The following is a 26,142-nucleotide window of genomic DNA, read 5'->3' on the forward strand; positions in this document are numbered from 1 at the left end:
GAGCTATGCGTATGTCTCATTTGAGCCTATGTACCTTTTAAGGGCCTTGTCTCAACATACGAATTTTTGAGCGACCCCATATAGAGGACCTTTTCATTACTTTAAGTAACCTCTCATAGTAGCATTTTAAACCATGGAGAATCTCTCTAGGTTCAAATTCCTTTACTTTTGAATGTTCACAGCTCTTATCATTGGTGATTTTCTTCCTTTGCTCTTTCTACTGCTGAGTTCATTTGACTTTTTCTGACTCTGTGCTATTTGCCTGAGAGATTTCATCCACATTCTTGACTTTGGTCACCACTTCTGTAGATAATGCCTCTCACATCACGTGTCCAATTCTCTGGCTCCAAGGTTGCATATCCAACAGCACACATCCATGGTATTCATGGTTCTTGGACCAGTAGCCTTAGCATCATCTGAGTGTTTCTTTGAAGTGTAGAATCTTGGGCTGCACTTCAGAACTACTGAACTGAACCTGCATTTTGGCAGGATCCCCAGATGGTGTTACACATAGTAAGTCTGAAAGTAACATTCTACTTGATTTCTTTGTGTACATCCCAAAGAAATTATAAACCAAACATGTTGAGAATAGAATTAATTATTAATTAGTTTTAACCTGTTCATTAATTTATTACTAAAGACTGACCTTACTTCACAACTGTTTTAAGATCTATACTGGTGAACAAGACATACTAAAAAAACTCCCTGCCTGCCTGAACCTTTTATTCTAGACTGGGAGACAGATGAGAAACAAGAAAGCATAGTAAATAAGTACATGGCGTACTAGAATAGAAAGTGATATGCACCATAGAAAGATGAAAATATTAAGCAGGAGAAAGAAATTCTAAGTATAGTGTGGGAGGTTGAAAGAGTTGTATTCCCCTTCCTTTCCTTCTTAATGTAGTGAATAACACTGAGATAATAATCATCCCCTCAGTCACCTCAGGAGAGTTGAAAAAGACAATTCGAAGTTATAACTTTTACAGTAACTGTCAATTCTAGATTCTTAATGTCTTTCAATTCTATCACTTTTCATGGTGCTCACTGACAGATGTTTTTTCCACACCTTCACATTTTCTCCCCCTGAGTCTTGGTTATAGTCCCCTAAGTGACCTCACTGACTTTCTACCTATTTACATGATTCTGTCACGATGCCATCACCGGCTTGCTGGAAAACTTTTAATGGCTTCCTCTGACTTCTGAACAAAATAGAAACACTTTTTGATGATCAATAAGGCTGATTACAAACTGGCCTCTTTCTACCTTTTAACCGTAATTTCCATAAGCCTATTTCCTACTAGTTAAACTTCATATGAGTATCTGAACACACAATATTCTCTTTCCTCTTTACCTCTGCTTATTGTTTTGTTGTTGTTGTTGTTTGCTTCTACCACCTTCCCCTTTTTTGGGCATGAAACACTAAAGTATTATCTTGTTTGTACATTTCCCCTGATTCCTTCTCTGTCTTCACATGTGACACTATTAACACTGTGGTATTATTGTGGAATTTCACCAGAAAATGTACTCTTAGCAGGTAGGGACTGTCTTAGTTAGCTATGGTACCAACACTGAGCTTGGGACTCAATAGTGTTTAGTAGTTTGTGACAAATAACTGGTAGTTGCTGGTGTATAGAATGAGTGGAAGTCTACAATGAGCTGCTTTCAGAGGGAACACATGCAAAGGCATGAAGGTGTGTTTGGGGAACAGCAAGTATCTCACTTCTTTGGAAGCCTAAAGTATGGTTTGGGTTGCTGCCGAAATAGAGGTCAGAGAGTGCCTTCTGTGCCTTTCCAAGATGCTGTAGATAATAGAGAACCATTGATGCTTTAAGCAAGTGAGGGACATAGTCTGGGGATTATCAGATTTGAATTTGAAGAGGCGGCTCTTGGAGGATGAGAGGTGATTGTTAAGGAAGAGATTAAAGATATGTCATTCTAGTGCAGTCATTCCAGAGAGATGATAGGGACTTCAACTGAGGCTGTGAGAGTAACATTGGGAAAGAGGACTGGAAAAAGAAGAGGTAAAGCTTTTCCCAGGATGATCTATTGGTTGTGAAGGCACCATTCACTAAGATTGAGGAGGAGGTTTGAGGCAGATAAGAAATATCTATTCAGTTTTGTACCATCAATTTGGAGATCTCAACATTTCAGCTGTTTTGCCAGGCCTCGTCATTTCTAGAAGACTCTTTGATTCTAAACAGGTGGTTATTTATAGTGAACAGAATTCAGGACAGGACTCACACACCTTTCCACTTATTAAACCCCATCTCTCTAGGAAAGAATCAGTTGTCTTCATGAATTATGTTTTAGTAGCTGCAACATGAGACTTGGTATTTGTTCATGCATTTCAGTTAGTAGGAATATGGCCCTCCTGGGGAAACTTATTTTCTAGTAGAGGAAACCAACTTAAAGCATAAATAAGTATAAATAAGTAGATACTGTGTGCTAGTTAGAAAATATAGCATACTTTTTATTTGGGTTGAGCATAAGTTAGAAGTGAGTCAGATTTATGTTTCTGCAGTCATTTTTTTAAAATCACTTTCCTGATGAAGTGTTGCTAAAAATCTGGTTAAATACTCACCAAACACTTGCTGTGGGAAATTCTGATCTCTAGGATATCAGATGTTACATATTCGAAAATGACATTTATCCTGCCTATGGATTAGTAATTATTTAAAACTCCAGCCGTTTCCACAAACAGTTCTTTGAAAACAAGAAAGAGAGAAAATTGTGAAATTAATAAAACTGAACATCAGGGGGCACTTGTGTGGCTTAGTCAGTTAAGTGTCCAACTCTTGATTTCAGCTCAGGTTATGATCTCACGGTTCCTGATACTGAGCCCTGTGTTGGACTCTGCACTGATACTGCAGAGCCTGCTTGGGATTCTCTCTCTCCTTCTCCCTTTGCCCCTCCCCAGCTCACACCTTCACTCCCTCATGTGCATGCTCTCTCTCAAAATAAATAAATAAACATTAAAGAAATACAGGTGAGCATCAGTGCTGTCAAAACCACATTTACTTTTTAAAAATGTGGTCATTTCAGCTGTATTTTAGAGCAACTCCTCCTCTTTGATCCCAGTTTTAATGAAATTATTTCAAAATATCAGTGGGGGATGCACTTTCATAATTGCTACATTTTAATTCCTCAACCTGTAGATTTCTGCTCGCTTTTCTTCTCCTGTCCCTGTCTCTTGTCCCTGTCCCAAACAGCATCTCCTCTTTATTAAGCTAGTAGCTTTTCATTTCATTGTCCAAAGCAATAGTTTATATAAAAAAGTTCAAAACTGTAGTTTTTAGTACTTAAGTTTTTTGAAATGCTAAAGCTCAGGTGCCTGGGACATCAAAGCCTTGATTTTAAAACTTGAAATTTTTTAAGTTAAAAGGCAAGCTACTTTTTTGTTCAATTTTCCCTTCCCATAATTGATGGAGGAAAGAGATGTTCTTCCTATGAGAGGAAAAAAACTTAATGTTTTAAATACTATACCTTCCAACAACTTTTATTTTCATGCTTTTGAAATATGGTACATATCTTTTTTCATACTTAGTAAAGACATATTATTTTATGATCTTATACACTAAAGAGAAGAACCAGGTAGGAAAATCACCCAAGTTTAATAAACTTAATTAGTAAGCAATCAATTAGCTTGTTAAGAGCCTCTGACATTTCTGTATGGATAAGAAAGTAGTTAGTGTCAGTGTGGTTTAGATGCCACAGCTAGTAAGAGCTTAGGGATACTGTATACAGTGGGGCGTGTGTGTGTGTGTGTGTGTGTGTGTGTGTGTGTGTGTGTGTGTATTCCTCATGACTCTTGGACTGGAGTTCTATAAAATTCCTACCCTGTGAAAACTTTGATTCCAAAGAGTAAATATGAATACTTACATTCTTTTTTAAAGAAGTTTAGTATTTACCTTGATTGTTAGAAAAGTATTGAGAATATGTAACAAATAGCAGTGAATATTTAAAATAAGTTGAATTCTAAGCTTCATCCACAACAAGTTATATCATTTATATTGGCATTTGTTGTGGAGTTTTGGTTTTAATTGTTTTCGTTATTTTCCCATTCAGGGAATTTATCAACAGCCTTCGACTGTACAGGACGTTCTACGGAGGCCTGGCTGATGCGCTTTGTGTTAATGAATTAGCCGCTGCCGATGGACAGCCATGTTGGAACGGGGAAGATAGAGTGAAAAGGTATTTGATGCGTAATGGTTATGAAAACATAATGGCCTCTTTCATCCCTGCTTTCTTTTCCCAGGTCTTGAATGGACCACCTCAGTTTTAACTTTGCCACAGAGGTTAGAGTATACAACAATTTCACCTCTCTAGTTTGTTAGAAATAAATTCGAATCTTCTTGACATTGTAGAAATGTGATAGCAGTCTGTGGTATTGGACCATTCTCTCTTCCTTCTGCCTTACTCGGACTTACCAACAATTAAGTATTATTTGCCTTCTATCTTGTTTGTCAAGTATCCTATTTTTTTGTTTGTTTAACTTTGTGAGTCTTAGAAAGTGAAGAAATTCAGTAAAATGTGAATGGCTACACAAAGATTCATTGATACACGATTGCGGGTCTCAGCAGCATTAATATGTCCATCTTACAAGTGTCTCGTGTGTGTGTGTGTGTGTGTGTGTTGTGTGTGTGTGTGTGTGTACCTTTGAAAGAAGAGGGGTACTTCCATGTGTGTCTATTTGAGGCATTATTTATTTGTGTGTCGTCAGCTGTTCTCAAGCTCAGGCAAAAGTTTTTGCCATTTTTTCCCTCATTGTCTAGAATTTCTTTGATATTTTCTTTCCCTTTACTTCCTATAACTGAAGGAAAGTTATAGTTTCCTATAACTTTGTACTGATTGCACTCTGAAGTAATCTGCCGGGTTTAACAAAGTCCTAAATTCCCCCTCTGTAGTATATAACAGTAGTCAATATAACTGGCTGGGAATTGGTCTTTTGATTTTCCAGTGCTGGTGATTATTATAAAAACTAAGCTTGGATTGCATTTGGATTTGAATGTTTTAGTGTATTTTATTTTAAACAATCTTCAAAAAGAAAGATAGGGTGTTAAGCTTTGTGATTTACAAACATGCCTGCTCTACATAAAAATAGGTGGTTTAGTTACCACAAGAGTGATAAATTCATTTAAGCTATTATTAGCAGAGCACCTGGGTGGCTCAGTCGGTTAAGTGTCCAATTTTGGCTCAGGTCATGATCTCTCTATGTATGAGTTTGTGCCCCTTCGGGTTCTGCACTGACCCTGAGGAGACTGGTTGGGATTCTGTTTCTTTTCTTCTTCCTCTGCCCTTCCCCAACATGCACTGTTTTTCTCTCTCAAAATAAATAAATAAGCTTAATTTTTTTAATTTAAAATATTATTAGCCAATTAAGCTTAACATAACACACATACTGTTATTAAATAAATTTAAATAATGGAAACTGTTTACATATTTCTGCATAATCATATTTATTACAAAGCTTGTATTCCTGATGGGTTAAATGATTATTTTATAGTTTATATCTGAATATCTCATAGAAATTCTTAGATTGCAAAGAAAAAGATTATTGAAGAGAGGAACATAATTAATTAATTGGGGGGCATAATTAAATTTAAATAAAGTATTAGACACAGCTAGTGTTCTTTTTTTATTACATCCTTTGGATGTTAGAATGTATTTTTTCAATTTTTATTTCTTGCCTTTACTGAGAGCACTTACAGTATATAGAACTTTGAATTCTTATAGTCTTCATGCCAGTGAAAATTTTGTCCCTTAGATTTAGTAATTAAATTATACTTTTACTTGTGCTTTCTCTTTTCACCTTGTTCAACCTGGAAGTGAGCTCTTTTGTGTGTAATAACAATTTCCTACAAAGACTAGTGAGAATCCCCTGGGGACTAATGAAAGATTTAGTGTACTATATAAGTATATATACTATATTACATTATATTATATCCTCTCTTTCTACAGCTGTGAGAATCTTAGTTTCAGTTTGTTCTATTCTTTCCCACTATTTGGGCCAGGGTTTGTATAATAAGAGATACTGTTGGGGAAATCAATGATTTGGGAACACTTTTTAGAGGGCTAGTATTTTCAACTCAAAGAATATATTTTCTTCTGCATCATGTATTTCTTAAGACTTCATTCATGGTTTAGGAATTTAAAAAAGCTCATTTTTAGCAAGAATTCTCTATAGAGAGTGTCCACATTTCTGATAAAGAAAGTGATTCTCATTATTCTCTTTTGTTTCTAGATCATTCTCCCCTTCTCTGCATCACCCAGCCTCCTGTCTGTCAGCCACTTCCCAGTGCACTGTTTCACTTCACTCTCCTGAGAACAGCTTGCACATTGCCTTAATCTTTTCCCAAACATCCCTCCTACCTCATGACCATAACTGCCATTTTCCTCTCCTCGATGATATTTCTTCTGGTCCATTCCAATCTCCTAGGTCTCCCAACCTCCTTCCACTCCTTTTGACTTCCCTGGGATCAGACAAGCCTCCCACACTGGCGCTCTACCACCATCTCCAGGCTGCTTCCAAAATGAACATTTTAAAGCCCTGATTATTTTCTAGCAGCTGGCCAAGGTTTTACAAGCATCAATCATCTCATTTAATTCTCCTAAAACTCTACCCCCTAATGCTCCGAAGTAAGCTGATTGGGTGGTATCTCTTTTCTATTTGATTCTGAGAAAACTCTCATGTGTACTTGACTTTAAAAATATGTATATCATTTAAATTGTTTTATTTGTGCTTCAATTAATTCTTGATATAAATATTCTATAGGATTTCTTTTTTCTTCAATGCAAAGTCAATGCTAAAATCTAAATATACATCATATCTTCATATCTAATTGATTAATGACATCTTCGCCATGGAATATTATGTGTTAGCCAAGAATTATGCATATTTATATCTACTAATGTGGACTGATTTCAAAAAATTATTAAAAATAGTTAAAACTATGGGGCGCCTGGGTGGCTCAGTCGGTTGAGTGTCCGACTTCAGCTCAGGTCATGATCCATTTGTGGGTTCGAGCCCATGTCGGGCTTTGTGCTGATGGCTAGCTCAGAGCCTGGAGCCTGTTTCATATTCTGTATCTCCCTCTCTCTCTGACCCTCCCTGCTCATCCTCTCTTTCTCTCTCTCTCATTCTCTCAAAAATAAATAAAACATTAAAAATTAAAAATAAAAATAAAAAGTTAAAACTAGGCTATTACATATTTTATCAGCAGATTGAAATAAATAACAAAAATAGCAATATTCGTTCTGCATCTAATATTTCTGGATAGTTACATGAAATACACTTAAAAAGTACTGGGGAGGGCTTTTGTTTTTTATTTTCCTTGTATTTATTTATGTTTAGTGAGAAAACATGTTGTAGTCATGTTAGAATTATGGGCTGTTATTATTTCCTTTTTTATAATTATTTTTTAAAGTGAAAGGGCTATTTTCACATTCCATTTCTAACTAATCTGGCTTTTCACAGTATTTTTGTGATATAGTTTTGTCAAAGCTTAATGGAAATGGTTAAATACTGAACTAGTGAATTTATCTAAGAAGACTTCAATATAAAATTAAGTCCTGATGAACGTTGCAATCTTGAATTATTAGGTCCTTTCTCCTTAAGACCAAAGGAAGTGTAACAGTGTTCACTGTATGAAAGCATTAAGATCCTCAAATAAAATACTCATTTTGGAGACGTGCACTTGGTGGAGATAAATAATGCCATTGAATTTTGAAGAAATGAATTATCCAGTGAATGTATACCACATTTAGGGATGATAGCAGTTTTTCCTTTCTTATGGTGGATTATAAAACTCATCAACTTCATTCTAAAGAAATTATGCCAAACACATCAATAGGATAAATTGATGGCCAAGATTGAGTCTATCATTCAATATAAGAGCAAAGTGATTATTTTGGCAAGACTTCTTCTCCTGACGGCATTTTTAAGGAGATGATTGATAAGAATATTTATGTGCACAGACATACTGTCTCAAAAACTAGGGGAGCCATACTGATTTGTTCATATTATGACAGTCCTATAAAATGGGGTGAAATCAGGTTTGTGCCCATCAAAAGAGGTGGAATTCTTTTGTGACTGTAGATGAAAGTATCTCAGATATCTGTAAGATATGAGGAGTGTTTAATTTGTGAAGCAAGATCTATTTTAATTCAAATGATTTTAAAGACTGCATGGATACCATACACTACACTGCAATATTGAGGTCAGCAGTTCAAGGAATTTCTGGTTTAAGATGAAAATATGTTGCTGAATTCCACAGTCTCTATCTCTTGAAGTCCCTCTTATCTCTCCCTCCTGTCTCTTTATCATGAAACAAAATTGTTCTCTGAAAGGCTTGTCAGTCCTGTTCTCAGAGCTCTGTTGTCAGTTCTCTGTGATTACAAATTGATTGTTTGATGGTTTGCACTAGTCTTTCAGAGTATTGAAGTGCATGTGACAGCTACTTAATTACCAGGGCTCCCTTTTCCCTTCTGATTAATAGACGGATAATTCAGTTACTCTCCCTCAGTCTCTAGGAATTTATGACCTGAACAACTCTCAAACTAGCCAGTAGCTGTGAGGTATCCAAGCAAAATGAATAATCCACATGATTTCTACTTCATCTTGAATTAGTTATTGTTCCTTAATGCTTCCTTCATAATTCAGTGTTTTCCTTTCAAACTCTTTTTATAAGGTTTCTCTTCTCAACATAATTGAATTTTTTAAAAGAATCAGACTTGGAAGTCTCTGAGACTTTATACTTACCTATTATCAGAGTCCCATACAGTGACATATTTCCTTATATTTATTTATTTTATTTATTTTAAGTTTAAAAACTTAAAAAATGATTTTATTTTCATTGTGTGTAAATATAATATTTTTACCTGTTTTTTATTTACATTATCTATCTGAAAAGTTACTTCATCTTCAATCTTCCTTCTCCTTCCTGACCTTGCAGCATTCACTAAATTTTATTTATCTCTTTTTTAAAAAAAACACCTGGCCTAGTTATGGACAACAAAGCAATCGGGTCTCTGGATTGTTCTGATTTTCATTAATGTAACAACTAGTTGCTTTACTGGGGTGGCTTGTGCAAAGGCAGCATGTTCTTCCTGACTTAAACTATCTGTTTAGTATTTCTTTTTTTCCCTTGCAATTTCTGTCTATTCAATAAGGTTTCTAGTATTGTTGAAGTATACCTTCATAATGATCATCACTGTTGTCATACCTATGTCCCATCTAATTTGCTTCAGACTTCGAAGTGGCATAAGAGATGTGGTTAGAAGATGTCCCCACCCTTACCCCATCATGGCAATCTACTGTGGGCCCTGAATTTCCCACTGTTAATGGAATTATTTTCAACTAAATCATTTTCCCCATGCAACTGTACATACAGCTTTTGCCAAACTCATCCCCTCATTTATGTTTTGTCGTAACCTCTAACTCCACCGTGACATCTATATTTTTGCATTTATATGTCATATATCTTCTTTCTTTTTATCTACTGCAATATCTTTTTTTATAGAACTCTTGTATTACTTGACAGATTAAGAATGATTAATATCATTGAACACTTATCAGTAATTTTTTTCTTACAGATAAGAGGACTCTGAGGAATTTGGGAGGTGGTGTGGTGATAACCCTTTGGTTGGTAGTATGTGCGTGGAAAATGAAACTGAGTGCTGAAAGACGAGAACGCAGATGAGTTTTAAGAGTTTCTGCCAATGGCTGACTCTCCGTACTGGTTTTCTGACTTAATCTTATACTCATGCATGTCTCACGGTGTGCACTTCCATAGGTGGCTTTGGGAAACCAGGGTATAAAGAACTCTAAGAAGCTCAAGTGTTCTGGGTTAGAGACATGTGATTTTCTTTATGACAGGTGAGGCATCTGGGTTAGAAGTGGATAAAAGCACCTGAGGTCAAAAGCCTGTGTTTACAATCCTCAGTAAGGGATGAACTGAAACACTTCTGCTCCTTTGTGAGAGAAATAAAAGCAAAGTATGCTTTTAGACACATTGTCAGGGACTGTCAAATTAATCGCATAGTAGAATACATATTTTATGTCAAAGAGGACAAATACAGGAATGGCTGATGGGTTGGGTTCAGAATAAACATAGACTTAGAGTTCTTGGTTTTACACTGTCTTTTTCTGCCTTACTCTAGTACACCTGTGTGGCAACCAATTATTATGTAAATGGTGCCTCAAGTAGCTTGGTTTTATGGCAAGTGGTGCTATGAAGCAGTTTGGAAGATGGCATAGATTGTGGCAAGGGGATACACTTTTTATCAACTTAGCTCCAAATCCTCACCTTCCTAACTAGTGTTAGGACCTAGGAAAATGTCCATTTTTCTTGGGCCAATATACACATTTTGGTCTTTTCTAAAAATGCTACAATAATTGGGTAATAATTGCACATTCTCCCATCTTCTGAACGGAGATATTTCTTCTGAATCCCTCTTCACTGGCTTACTGCCTTAGTAGTCGGCTGTCTCCTGTAAAGCGTGTAATCATTACATTTAGGGAGTTGGACTCAGGTTAGAGTGGGAATTGGTTCATTAAACCTACTCACAAGTCTATTTTCTGTCTTGTCAATACAGTGAAATCATGGCCAATTGTCAGAACCATTTGGTCACTATCAGTGTGTAAAGGACTTTACATTGTCATTAGTCTCATAACCAGTGTCCATGTAGTAATTAAATTCAGTCCCACAAAAAGTCTAAATTCTGCAATGAAAAAGTCTAGTCCAACTTCATAGTCAAAACTCAAAGTGGTCATCTCTCCCCATTCCCCCACTTGTGTACTGAGTCAGTCTAGGAGGGGCCTGGAACGAGGCGTGAACAGCCTCAGATTCATGTGCCAACCTCATGTTCTCATCTTCCAGCCACTGTTTCGACTCCTCCATATTTAGAGCTTAAGGGATGGTGGTACAGAAGTGAGAGAGTAGGGGCAAGAGAAAGGAATGCTCTTTTTGACTGATTTTTGTATTTTTTTATTATGGAGTCCTGGCTTTGCAGGTATTAGGAGCTGATATTCTAGGGCTCTGTGTGTTCAAGACTCATTACTTCCTCTAATAGTAAACCTCCAGATTTTTTCTGTTGAGATCCTCTGATGGGGTCTTTTTCTACAATATGAGCTGCTCTAGGCCATAGAAACTTTGCTTCTCTCTCTAGCCTATACCCAGTATAGCTGCCTTTCTTTCCCCTGCTGCTACAGCAGGAACTTCCTCTACAAGCACAGCCTGCTATTCTTAGACATGGGATCTACTACCTCTTCTTTAAATTGTTCAAACTTCAAGGGTCCCTAAAGCCTCTCTCACTTAGGGTGAATGAATGCGGAATGCTATAGCCATCCAAGTTTCTTTAAAGAAATCTCTCCTTTGGCCTCTTCAGCATCAATCCTTTTATGCAACTAAGATGACTATAACCATGAACAACTGAAAACAGTTTTTAGTTATCTGCTTTTTGTATCTAGCACCTGAGTTTCAAATCCCATCTATTGTCGTGTTTTTAGCTGAAATGGAAACAGAAAGAGGGCTACTTTAGCATCCTTTAACATGCATTTGAAAGTGGTGTGTAGGAGAAAACTGGATTCCATGTTCAAGATACTGCAGTTGCCCTTGAATGATACGCAAAAGTAAGACATTGTGCCCACCTCTCAAGGACTTAGAATCTGAAAATAAGTAGAGAGGGGTACCTGGGTGGCATCTGACTTCAGCTCAGGCCATGATCTCACTCTTTGTGGGTTTGAGCCCAGTGCTAGGCTCTGTGCAGACAGCTCAGAGCCTGGAGCATGCTTCAAATTCCGAGTCTCCCTCGCTTTCTCACCCTCCCCTTCTCTCTCTCTCTCTAAAAAAATGATAAAAATTAAAAATAAATAAAAATAAAAACAAAGAAATGTTCATGATATGTACACAGCAAAACAGGTGCTGTGAAGTAAGAGAGATCAAAAAATCCTATAGACTTTCAAATAAGGGGTGGAAATCTCTTTCAAATAAGGGCTGAATCTCAAATAAGAGATTCAAAAAGGTTTTAATAAAAGAGGTAGTATGTGATATGGATCTCCATTCATTAATTTTCTCCCATTCATTCATTTAAAATAACTTTTCTAGGGGCACCTGGTTGGCTTAGCTGGTTGGCGTCTGACTTTGGCTCAGGGATAATCCCACTGTTCGTGGGTTTGAGCTCCACTTCTGGCTCTGTGCTGACTGCTCAGAGCTTGGAGCCTGCTTTGGATTCTGTCTCCCTCTTCTCTTTGCCCCTCCCCAGCTCTCTCTCTCTCTGTCACAAATAAATAAACATTATTTTTTTAAAAAATAACTTCTCTAAAATATTTATGGATGAGATTAAATGATGCCTGGGATTTGCTTTTAAAATAATTCAGCGAATGGAGGGAACAGGGTATACTATACATAAAACAAGTGTTTCTTTATGTGGACAATTTTGGAAGCTGTGTTATGGGTACAGGGCTGCTTATTCTCTCTATTTGTAGATGTTCAAAAATTCTATAATAAAACAGAAGTACGGAAATGATAAGGCATAAAAATTACACTTAAGTAGCTACTCTGTCACATTGTTTTAGACACTAAGCATACAGTTATGGACAAGACAGACATGAGCCATCTCTCATTAGATTCAGACATAGAGAAGATGAACACAGACCAAATAATTACATGTGTGAAGAGTCTGCAAAATCTTTAAGTTTGGCTGGAATTTTAATCAGCAGACTTGGAAGCAAGAAAGAGTGGGAGCAAATGTAGTCTTGAAAGAAATGCTTCAAATTTGGTGGCCTATTATTTGCATTATTTCTGTTTGTATATAACCCTTCAGATTATCTTTTCTCCTTCTCAACCTTCTCTTTCACTTGAGCTTCATGGCTGTATCCTATCTAGTATTAACCCTTCCTTTGTTCATTATACCAGTCATTCATTCAGAAAGTCCTTAAAGTCCAGAGGTTACAAATGTTAGGCTCAAGAGCCGGGCAACTAAGGTTCTTAATAAAGATGAGGCACTTACAAGTAATATGAATTCTGCCTCCTTCATTAACCATTAATTGTATCAATTTTCTTGTCTTTAAAATGTGGCTGCCAATAACACCTGTTTCATATTTGATAATTAAATATTGTTCACAGAAATAATTTAGAGTACTAGCAATCACATAATAAACATTCCACAGCTGTTAAGTCTCATTATTAAATAGTGCATACTCATTGACTTCAGTAAGAATGAAACTCTGCTGAACTCCATTGGATGAGTTCTATCATGGACCAGAAGACTGATTTGGAAAACAAAGATATGTGTGGAAGTTAATTTATGAGTCAGAAAAAATTAATATTAGGGATTTTGGTTTGGGAATAGGAGATAGTCCCTTAATAATATTTTAATGATATTATTTAATATTTTAGATGATAATTTCATTGAGGTTGTAAGTATGGAAAATATACCTAAATAGGCAGTTTATCAACTACCCTAACTGTAGAGAATTGTTGTCTGATTTGTACCCATGTAACATATCAGTTTCTTAAGGGATCACTAAAAGTTAAGATACAAAGGAAAAGCACTATAAAGGTAAAATAAAAATATTTTACCACTAAGTTGTAGTTTGGGAATATTCAATCACTGGCTGTAGAATCTTAGGGTTGATTGTAGCAACAATCAACAATCAAACAACAAATACTAGTTGACTGGAAATAAAGCTCTGAAACCATACTAAATTTTAGTACGTCACATACCAGATTGTTTTGGTGACATGACAGTTTTAAGGCTACTACACTTACAGTCACTGCTCTCCATCCATTGGGTTTTCAAAGGAAATACATATCATGAACAGAATCCCTGGAACAAAATGAGATTGAACGTCAGCCATCACCGTGCCTCTAACTATTCAGTTTCTTGCCAGACCTTCACAGTACACATAAACTATTTTTAACTTGTTACTTGTTTCCATCAGGGATTGTGTGTAGAGGAAGATTACAAGAAAAGATAGCAAGATAAAAGTTTACTGAAGTGGAAACCTAAAGGACCTTTTCCCATCTGTTTGGCACAGAAATTGTTATCTCTTTGGGGTTACGGATTTCATCACAGTTCCATAGACTTGTGACTTCCAGATTGTGTTATTGAAAAACAGCAGCAATCTGAAAGGCCTCCAGGAAGCCTATTCCTACATTAGGCAGAGCAGTTCCTTAGTTATCCTTCATTTTTATATTGAGCTTACAGGTGAGAAACTATTCCCTTTTCAGTAAAATAGGTGTGGGTTTGCTAAACTATGTAAAGGGCACATAGTTTTTCTTAATCTGGTCCTGTATTTTCACAACATAGCATATACATTCATCAGTGAATGATTTATTATATTTTAAAATAAAATGCCAGAGGAGAGACAAAAGAGACCAGTCACTTATTCATAATACTTTCTTCTTCAAATAGACTCCAGGATAATCTCATAAATTTTATTAGAGCATCTCATCAGTTATCAGCACATTTTATTGGCCAGCCAACAAAATCCTTATTTCCTGATGCAGTCTTCAAGACAAACATATAAGTTTTGTTATTTATTATTGAAATGGGATTACAAAATCTGATTTGAACTTACTTACACCATAATGGATATAACATTTGAAGAATATTGACCTTTATGTTTTGAGTTGCCTGATTATTTATTTCATTGTCCTGAAGATTTCATTTTCTCATAACTATACTGAAATGAAGAAATTTTTTTTATAGTTTTGTTGTTCTTTTGTTTTCCTGGGGAAATAGAGGACTGCAAGTTGTTTTGAGTATTTGCATAACCTAGACAAAGTTTATTTTTAATCAGTTTTGTATGTAATGACAGCCATAATGAGTTCAAGTTATAAATCTTTTAGATATTGAATAGAAACTCAAGACTCTCACAATAATAAAGGAAATGAATATCAAGTTGGAAAGTAGTGTAAAAGTCAGTCCATCCTATGTAGAACAAAACTCTTAAAAAATGGTTGAAGAAAGGGAAGTACAAATAAGAAAATTTTGCTCTCAATACACTTCAATTTTTTATAACATTGATGTTATTATAATCTGAAAAATGGTATTTGCATGTTAAGAAATACAATATACTTCTTGAATTTCCTCTGTTAGTATCAGCCAAACTTTAACCTGAACTGGTGAGTTGTTACACACTTCTTTTCTCCATTCTATGGAGTCTGACAGCAAGAAAGCCTTTCTTTTTTGTAAATTGAAGACTCTTTGCTAGTGGTTAAAGTTTTAATATATGATGTGTGATGATGTAGATACATTTTCATATAAATTTTATACAAATTAAATATGAAATGCCAAATATGTACATGGATGTAATATTGGTTCCTTTCTGGATTATTTTAGCAGAATCTAGGCAGTTTTTGGTATATTGGACCATTAAATCAACAGTATTTTGGGTGATGTATTTAAATTATTTTGTATCAAGCAACATAAATATCTTTTCATTAGTATGGAATACTTAAAAATAATGCAAAATAGTAAAAATGTATAGTGCTGTTGATTTGGAAGTGAGTCACTGTCATCTAATTTTAAGTCACACTTCTCATTTGGGATACATACTTCAGAGGTAAGATGTGATGCTCTGTGGGGTAAAAGAAGCCACAGAATGAACATGAAATTGGTAGTGAAGGGGCTTTTTATGTGCATCTGGTAACTTATTGGATGTATTAGGGTTCTCCAGAGAAATAGAACTAATGGTATCAATAGTTATCTATCTATCTATCTATCTATCTATCTATCTATCTATCTATCTATCTATTTGTCTATCATCTGTATAAAGAGATTTTAAGAAATTGGCTCATGCATTCTTGGCGACTGGCAAATCTTTGATCTGCAAGGCAGGCTGGCTGGCTGGAAATTCTGGCAGAAGTTGACGTCTTAGTCTTGAGTCCAGAAGCCATCTGAAGGTAGAATTCCTTCCTCTTCTGGAGACCTCACTTTTTCTCTGAAGCTTTTCAATTGATAGGACAGGCCCACCCACATCATGGAGTTGTTCTGCTTTACTTGAAACTTATTTTAAACATTAATTACATCTAAAATATACCATCACAGCAACATCTAAACTAGTATTTGATTAAATTATTGGGTGCCATAACCAAGCCAAGCTGACACATAAAACTAACCATCAGAAGTAGGGTTCTAGGTGATGAATGAAAGGGCAAATCTGTGCTGTTTTGGAGCTGATGTTCTACAGGCAGCTGTGAAGGACCCTGTGTTCCATTAAGTCTCCAAGGAAAACTTTTTGGAGAATATATTCAAGCTAAGAATGTGGGAAGATTTTGTGTTTCCAAGTAGAGAGAATATCACGTCCTGTGTGTCTGAGGAACAGAAGGAAAATCAGCGTGTGTGGAATAGAGAGACATGAAGGATGTGTAAGGATTTTCTGTAAGGAGATTGCAGATGGGGCAGGTGTCTGATCCCACAGGCCAGTGAAGAAGCTTGCATCTTGTTCTAGGTGCTTTGAGAAGTCACTGCAGATAATCAAGCCAAGGCAGCTATAATTTGGATGCTTCATGGATAATAATTTTGGATATAAAGCTGAGAGAAAACCAACACAATCATACTGGTTCATATTGGCCAATCTGTGCATGGTTATATGTGAAAGAGGAAAAATGAAAAGGAAGAATAGCACATGCACCTCTAACGAATAAGAAGTTATCCACAGTGAATGAAAATCTTTCACGTTTGTGTTATTGGGGAAATGTAAGTCTTGTTTGCAGAGCAACATTATGCTACAAGGAAACTACAAGTATAAAACCACACAGGGGATACAACATGCACAATATATATCACAGAGAGACTCCCCCGACCCCCTCCAATGAAGTGCTTCCTCAAATTAATTAGAAAAACACAAAAAATCTAATAGAAGATTGGACAGAATACATGAATAGATAGATCATAGAAGCTTATCAGGGACTCTTAAACATATGAAAAAATACTCACCCTCAACCTACAAATTAAATTAAAGAATTTCCAACACAAACTAAATAAAAGCAAATTAAATTTAAAAATTTATTTTTTAACTTATGCTAATGAAGATAATTAAATTTGATAATTCACTGCAATGACCAAGGTGTGGAGAAAAAGGTATGTCAGTCCCCCAATAGGAGAGGCAATTATTTCTACATCTTTGAAGGGCATTTGGACAACATCTGTCAATATTTCAAATGCACATGACCTTTGAATCAGCTGTTTAACATTTAGGAACTTATCCTCATATTTACTAATATATGTAAACAAAAAAGCATGCATTGCATCTAGTTTATGGTAGTGTAGAGTATGGATGACCAACACGCCTGTTAATAAGGAAATAATTAATGGCTATGCTATATTAAAACATGGAATATAACTTAGATATTTTAAAAAGAAAGAGGTATCCATACACACAGTGATATGGAAATAGCTTAAGAAGAGGAGTGAAGGATATGTATAGGAAGAAAAAAATGATTGCTTATAATTATATGTGCTTTTATAGTTTACTTACCTTGTACTTTCAGTCCTTTTCCAAAAAAAAAAACAATTAAAAAGTAAAATTATCCATGACAATATTAAAGGGAAATTATCTGTCTTTCCGAAATACAGAAAGATGTCTTGCTTAAGACAATCTCTTGAAAAGCTGATGCGTCAAATAAAATGAAAGCAAATTGGCATATCAAATAAAAGCAAATAAAAGCTTCCTAAATGTTTTTTCAATGTAAGGCTCAGAATCATTTGAGAAATAAGTTTCATGAACGGGGGAAACTGGTAACCACTTCACTGAAGGTCAAACCAGTTGTTTGGAGATTAAAAAGGGTTGGGGGCAGACTAGGTTTGCCTGAACACTGCTCTCTTGAGTAATGAATAGAACCCAAACCAAACCTAGTTCTCACATCTCACACCCCTGGATAAGAAGGTGTGCTATGGACTGAATGTGTCCCTCCCAAATTCATATGTTGAAACCTAACCTCCAGTGTGACAGTATTAGGAGGTCAGGATTTGGGAAGGGATTAGTGCTGGGGCTCCTGGGTGTCCCAGTTGGTTAAACCTCTGACTGTTGACTTTGGCCCATGTCCTGATTTCATGGGTCTTGGGATGGAACCTACTTGGGATTCTCTCTCCTTCTCTGCACCTCCCTGCTCACTCTCTCTCAAAATAAATAAATAATCTTAAAATTATTTCTAAAAAATAATGGGATTAGTGCTTTGATAAGAGACCCCAGAGTGATCCCTCACCACTTCTCCCTGTGAGGACACAGTGAAGAGATAACTGTGAACCAATACTTGACCTCTCAGCGGACACTGCATTTGTTGACATCTTGATCTTGGACTTGTGAGCCAACAGAACTGTGAGAGATAAATGTGTGTTGTTTATAAATTCCCCATCAATACTACTTCTGTTGAGCAGCCCTACTGGAGTAAGATTGGTTGCATAGAGATAAGGAGAGTGCATAGAGACTGGTAGTGAGGGCTTTTCTTGCCTTTTTGGTTATTTTATTACAGTTCCTGCAATACCAAACCAGAGGAAATAAATTTATCAAGTGTATGGTTTATGACATTTTAAAGTAAAATGAAAGATGTGGCATAATCTTCACACTGGAGATTCATATGTAGGGAGCATGTAAGTGAAATGATAAAAAATTAAGTTAATCCCAGATGCAGAAAAGACATGTGATGACATTTGGCAATTGGATAGAATTATACAGTTTTATCTAAGTTTCTTTATACAAACTGTATATTCAGGAATGCTATTTTCTAATACATAATTGATTATGTATTTGCTTTTATTTTCTGAAATCTATATATTGGTTTGCCTCATTATTTTTATTTGAGCACTTTACTTTTCCCCAGAAAAAAGTGTTGTTGTTTTTTTTTAATTTCATCTAATTAATTTCTCAAGAACGGGTTCTTTTCCTTCATGTTACCCAACTCATTAGCAAGGAAGAAAGATGTTTTTTAAAGAGAGATACTAATTATATTACATAAGGACCTCACCTTGAAAAAGACATAGGAAAACATAGTTAAAAGGAAATGCAGGGGTGCCTGGGTGGCTCAATAGGTTAAGCTTCGGACTCTTGGTTTTGGCTCAGGTCATGATCTCACAGTTCGTGGGTTCAAGCCCCACATCATGCTCTGTGCTGATGGTACAGAGCCAGCTTGGAATTCTTTGTCTCCCTTTCTCTCTGCCCTTCCTTTGTGCATGCTCTCTCTCAAAATAAATAAACTTCAAAAAACTGAAATGCAATGTGATATGCACTGAAGGAAGCACTGGATAAACTTATGTTGTTTGGAGATATATATACATATATTAATGTTCTGAGCATTTCGTGCATTTAACTCCCCAGTTTTTGCCCCCACCCCTCAGACCTTTATTGAATCAGAAACACTGGGGTCAGTCCCAGGAATCTGAGCTTTCCAGATGATTCTGATGACCAATCAAGTGTGAGAACGGTTTTGTTAGGGCATCACAATTTTTTTTAATAATTATCTTTTGGTTCTATGATTTTAGACTTTTAACATAGAAAAGAACCTGTTTCCCTCCTCAAGAAGTTCGTATCTCAGGAAGTGATATATCTTGTTGTAGAAGTGATGTCATTCTTGTTTCAATAAAGATTTTAGAGCAGACTTAGTATCTGATACAATTCCATTTTGATATACAGTGCACCTTCTACATAATGAATTTTGCATATCAGATGGCAAAGACTTTACACAGCCAGAATTTTAAGTATCACATATTCTGGAAGAAAAGCATTGATCGAATCCTTCTTAGATATTTAGTATCACCGATGGAAATTAATTATTTCAGTCACATTTGGATCTGTAGCAGTGCTCAGGAGGAAAGGCATTTGAAAATCACTGCTCTTTCATGCAACTATACAAAATACAATTATATAGAGTTTTGCATAATAATGGGTATTTTGGGGTTTCTAAATACTGACCATAATAGACTGCTGAGTAACTGCAAATAAATATAAGGTTGATATCAATCATACTTGTTCTTAGTATAATATCTCCAGAAACAAAATGTCTGGAAGGGAAACTCATGAGTTATTAATGATAGAATTATTTAATTTAAAAGAAATGTTAGGGAATGAAACAGATCATCTCTACACAAGGTTGAATATTTATATATAATTTTTAGTGTATGTGTTTTGGGTGAAGATTTCTGTTTGGAACATGATGTTTTCAGTATCATCTACTTCTACAATTGTTAAATATTCTCTGGCCAAAAGTTCCATCCCTGGCCCAGACCCTAAGATTAAACTATCTCTAGATTGTACACGCTTCAGGACTGGGCACCTAATTAGAAATTTATTCATGCAAGATGCAACTCAACTTCTCTTTGGACTCTATCCAAACCAACACAGCAAGCCGCAAGAGGTATACACACCCCTGACCCATTAGTGCGTATATTGACATAATTTATCATGCTTTTTAATGTGTGTCTTTTGGGAATTATTCACCAACAAATTTTATTATTATTTTTATTATTTACTTATCTGTAAAAAAATTTTAGTGCTGTTCCTGGGAAAACACAGGGTTGTTTTGGGATGCCTAATTAGCAGTTTCCTGTTCATTTTACTTGCAGATGTATTGCTTTCCTCTCTAGAAGTTTTGTAACAGCCCAGATGACAAATTATTTCAGCTTCATAGGGATTTCACCAACTAAACAAACTGATTAGTTTTGATTCAGAAGAAGCTAAGGAGCGGCTTATGGGTGGAACACTATGGAGAGAAATCCCATAATGTCCAGAGCATTCTCAGAGGATGTGGAAGTCAAGAATCTTTCTGTCTCTTGTCTCTCTTGATGAGGCAGATGATTTCTAACTGCATACACATGAGTGTAAGTAACTTGACATTGTGAGCAGTGTAAGCTGCTTCAGAAGAAGTTTCTTATTTAAGAATTTCTGTTATGGGACTTTAGCTTTCTCTCTAGTGAATTGTATCTGACAAATATTTATACAGTGCCTACTGTGTGTGTGAGGCTCTGTTGAAGGTTGTTTGACAAATACTTATCTCATGTCTACCATGTGCCTGTTAAAAATGCACAGAAGTGATCCATGCCTTCTTGGGAGTGGCAGCACTTGCAGAAGCCTTAGTGAGTGCTGGGACAGTGACGCGCAGGGTGCTATGGGAGTATACTGACGAGGCTCCCAGAAGTCAGGCAGAAAGGGATCTAGATGATTCTGCGGGTTCCTCAGTACCCTACCCTCCTCTTGAGCTGCCACACACTCATTTCTCTACTTCTGGAAATGTTGGCCAACAACCCCCAGCTGGCGCCTTCTCCACAGGATTGCCACCTGGCTCAGAGTGCATGCGCTGCTCTCACCCTCTTCCCGAGGCCTGAGTCATGAGGTAATGACTGAGGTCCACAGAGCAGCATCATCGCCTCCAGGTGGAATCAACTTCTTGCTGCAACTTGGGCGTCACTGCTTCCTGGTTGGTTCAGAGGAAGTTAACACCCCATGGAGACCCCATTCTTGCATAACTTTTATCTTGGCTCCATTCTGTATCCCTCACTCCCCTCCACCTGACGGCACCTTCTCCAATGGATGTCTTCAACCAGAATCTGCTCCTGAGGAACCTGACTGATTTCATGGAGATCTGCAGGGTAAGTAGGAGCCAGCTCGATGGAAAGAGTAAGAGAAGAGAATTTCATTCAGAGAAAACCGGGCTAGAAAAATGAAAGCTCAGGGTGGAAAGGGGTTCTGGGTAAAAAGCAGACTGATGAGTATGGGCCTGTGTTAGAAAGGGGCTGGTAATGAGAATTGAAACTGAAGAGTTAAACATCTTTGGAAGCCAAATTACATCTACATCTATTTAATGCCAAAAACTGTGAAAAATTCAGATTATCACCTCTATTTTAGTCTACATAGAATTGTGATATCTGAAATAATTTATTTGAGATATTTAAAAATAGCATTCTAAGATTAATTCCTTTGTATGCACTGCAAGAAAAAAGGGCTGCTATCGTGGTATTACTCTTCTACTTCCCCGTGTTCAATCCCGCATCGCAGTCCCCAGTTATAAGGAAGTAGCAACAGACAGTAGGTGGTGTTGCCAGCCTGCAGAAATTCTCATTCTTACTCTCCTTTCCAAAGGAAGTTCTTTAAAATGCAGTATCAAGAACATGCTATATAAACCTATAAAGCATAATTTTTAAATTGCCAATTCTTTTTTTTTTGTATTCAATATAGATGACACCAGTGTTACATTAGTTTCAGGTGTCTAACTTAGAGATTTGACAAATGTATACATTATGCTATGTTGACTATAAGAATAGCCACCATCTGTCCCTATTCCATGGCCATTACAGTATCATTGACTGTATTCCTTATGCATTGCTTTTTATTCCCGGACTTACTCATTTTCCTAACTGGAGGCCTGTATCTCCCTGTCACCTTCACTCATTTCGCCCAACCTATCACCATAAATTTGTTCTCTGCATTCATAGTATTGATTTTGCTATTTGTTTATTCTTTTTTTTTTTTTTATTTCATGTATAAGTGGAATCGTATGGTATTTGTCTTTCTTAGTCAGACTTACTTCACTTAGCATAATACCCTCTAGGTCCATCCATGTTGTTTCTTTTTTATTAATTTATTTTAATGTTTTACTTATTTCTGAGAGAGAGAAAGGCAACGTGAGCAGGGGAGGGTCAGAGAGAGAGGGAGACACAGAATCCGAAGCAGCCTCCAGGCTCTGAGCTAGCTGTTGGGACAGAGCCCGACGCAGGGCTTGAACCCATGAACCGTGAGATCATGACCTGAGCTGAAGTCGGATGCTCAACCGACTGAGCCACCCAGGCGCCCCCATCCATGTTGTTTCAAGTGACAAGATCTCATCCTTTTTTATGGCTGTGTAATATCCCCTTGCACATACGTATCACATTTTCCTTACCCACTCATCTACTGATGGACACTTTTAGGTTGTTTCCATGTCTTGGCTGTCATGAATAATGGTGTAATAAGCATAAGAGTCCATATATCTGTTTGAGTTAGTGTTTTTGTTTTCCCTAGGTAAATATTCAATAGTGCAATTATTAGATCATACAGTATTTCTGTTTTTTAATCTTGGAAGACCCTATATAATATTTTCCACAGTGGCTGTACCAATTTACTTTCCCACCAACAGTGCACAAGTGTTCCTTTATCTCCACATCATCACCAACACTTGTTTCTTGTCTTCACTTTAGCCATTCTTACAGGTGTAAGGTGATATCTCCTTGTGATTTTGATTTGTATTTCCCCGATGATTAATGATGTTGAGTATCTTTTCATGTGTCTTTGGCCATCTGTATGTCTTCTTTGGAAAAACATTTGCTCAGGTCCTCTGCCCATTTTAAAATCAGATTATTTGTGTGTGTGTGTGTGATGTTGAGTTGTATGAGTTCTTTATATATTTTGGATATTAAACTCTTATCAGATATATCCTTTGCAAATATCTTCTCCTGTTCAGTAGGCTGTCTTTTTTGTTTTGTTGATGGTTTCCTTTGCTATGCAAAAGCTTTTATGTTGATGTAGTCCCAGTAATTTATCAGGTGGAAAACAGGTATTTAGTATAATACTTTCCATCATAGATCTTATTGTAACCCAAGTTTTAAACATGTTTATTCTGATGCATTCCATAACCTGGCAGTAACCTATGAAGGTGATTCTTGAAAAGCTTTGGGCTTCATTCCTGTGTATATCACTAAGCGTGGGTGTATAATATAGTTCCAGTGAAACAAATTTAAAAATTTATATAAAATATGGAAAAATTACTTCTGTCTTACATCTTACTACCAGATGTGGGACTAAATTAAGGGTTCTTTTCTTAAGCTGAACATATCTCTAGCATTTGAGTGGTAAGTAATAATACATTTCTCTTTGTTTGGACTTTAGCATAATGTGTGACTTTCCACAAATACCCTGATCAGGAAATATATAAAGATATATAGAACTGAGTGGGAGTTTAACATACAGTTGTGTTCCTCCTATAATTCTTGGATTGGTATCTCCATTCTACCAGCATTCCTGTTACACCCAAGCCCCATCCCCCAACCAGATTTAGGTAATGGACTCCTAATCCATCCACCTGCCACCTCCCCCATGAATGCATAAATCAACAATGCAATTCCTTGCCTATAAACCCTTTCACAGTGTTAACCCTTCCACCACCTATCCAATCCAGGCATATAAAATCAACTCTTCCACATCAGCATGGTTTGGGGCAAGCCTTTCATTCTTGGAATGTTCCCAATCCTCCAAAATAAAGAGGAAATGTTATGTTTTTATAAGGTCTGATCAACCAGCCATTTCTTCTCTAGGGTTCCTTATGCTTTCTATATGCTGCTGTGATAGTATTTGCCTGAGACATACATTAATCACTTGATTAGATGTCTACCTCATTCACTAGACTGTTTCATGAGTGAGAGTCCCAGGTTTCATCTAAGTGAGATTCAGGTATGTCTGGCAAAGTGAAACTGGGAGCAGGGGTGGCTGGGACTCTACTTACAGGAAGAATCATCTAGATCTAAGAAGGAGCATGAACAATGAGCCGTGTGGATAGAGTAGTGGTTCAGTTTCAGGGGCACTCTGGTGTTTGCCTCTCAAATTTATTTTCCAGCTTATTCCCCATTGTGTATGGAAATAGGGGAGTGAGAGACACTTCCACACAACACCTCAGACTACCTGCAAGTTTTTGGACTACTGAGCATTCATATATTCGTGATAACACCTAAAAGATCAGTGGTAGGCCTGAGGAAGCTGAGATTATGTTTCCCGGCAGGGACCATGATGCCAGGTGCTGCAGTATTGGTGATACAGCAGCCTTGTTGCCTGTGTGAACAGGGGCAGTCTTCTGGGACACCTTTTGGGGATTCTTAGAAGCCTCTGATGTCAAGAGCTTTTAGGAAGCTTTTAGGAAGTCAGATCTGCCTTTCTGTAGGCAGTGCTCATTAGGGTGGAGATTAAGTTTATGTGACCTTGTTTGTTTGTACAGCCTTGTAAGATCTGAGGAGACCGTTGACACATCCATTTTAGAGAACATTGCTACTTACATGAACCCAGGCTTAAATACAAAGGATTTTGTATTATCTCCTATTAATACCTATTAAGGGGATGTTATTATGATCTCTGTTTTCAGTAGGAGCAAGTAAGAATTGGAGACTTTAAGGCACAGATGCAAGATGCTATCAGCAATAAGTAGCAGAGCTAAAAGTGGAGGTGATGCCAGATGTCATGTTATTTCCACTGTTATGCTCTCGTACCAGTCCCTAATAAATTGCAGGTGTCAGTGATGAGCAACTGAATGAGGAGATGGAAGAGTAAGTAGTGTTTTTCTTCATTCAAGAAACAGCAAAGTAGATGTATACACTTAAATTCTGAATATTTTTCAAGTGCTTGTGAGTAATAAGACAGTGAGTAATAAGGCAGTATTGAAGTCTAGGTTACGGGTCAAATCTCAGTGCAGTGTTAAAAATACCCTCATGCAACCATCAGAAAATAATTAAATCTCTCTAAATAATCCTTCAAAGCTCCTTTTAGTTCCTGCCAACACACACCTACGTTGACATTATAATGTGTAACTGCCCCATAAAATTGCTTTTAAAGACCTTCCTGCTAACCTTTAACCCTGAGGACTGTGCATAATTTATTATCCTATAAACAAATCTTTTATTTTCTCATTTTTGGGGGATTTCCTTTCTTCCTCCTCCACCAACACTGTGTCTTTACTGGATAGTACTGAATCAAGACACTTTTATGATTTGTCATTTTCATTTAAGAGGTATGCTCCCTGTTCTTAATTATCATTTACTGAGAATATCTTATCTATAACAAAATTGTTGCTTGTGTTTTTTTCTTCTTGTACCTTTTGTTGACTTCTCTCTCTTCTTTGAACTAGTGTCCATTGTAAGAAAAAAGAAGTTTGCTGCTTCTGTTCTTAGTTATACTGTTATGTTTTTGGAATGTTATGATCTGAAGCAAATATAGTGAACGCCTTCATCTTTGTGTATGGGTAGAGTAGAGCTATTTCATGTAAAGGCACACAGAAACGTGAATCCATATTATGTAGAAATGACAGAAGACCATAAAATATCAACAGCCAACCCCAGAACTAATTTTGTTAACTCGTTACTTAGGTGTATAGGGACAATTCTGTTCTATGATGATGACTTTGTAAA

General features: G+C 36.6%; 1 protein-coding gene across 1 annotated transcript in view; it reads left to right on the plus strand.

Annotated features, from left to right (window-relative positions):
• GPC5 (glypican 5) overlaps window positions 1–26,142 on the plus strand; it is a 479,275-nt gene that overhangs the window by 330,611 nt on the left and 122,522 nt on the right. The window contains exon 8 of the mRNA XM_039219200.1: window positions 4,066–4,191. Coding sequence (XP_039075131.1) covers window positions 4,066–4,191 — 126 coding nt within the window. The remainder of the gene's footprint in view (window positions 1–4,065; window positions 4,192–26,142) is intronic.

The sequence above is a fragment of the Hyaena hyaena genome, unplaced genomic scaffold (assembly GCF_003009895.1).
Source record: "Hyaena hyaena isolate Hyena2069 unplaced genomic scaffold, ASM300989v1 scaffold_802, whole genome shotgun sequence".
Lineage (NCBI taxonomy): Eukaryota > Metazoa > Chordata > Mammalia > Carnivora > Hyaenidae > Hyaena > Hyaena hyaena.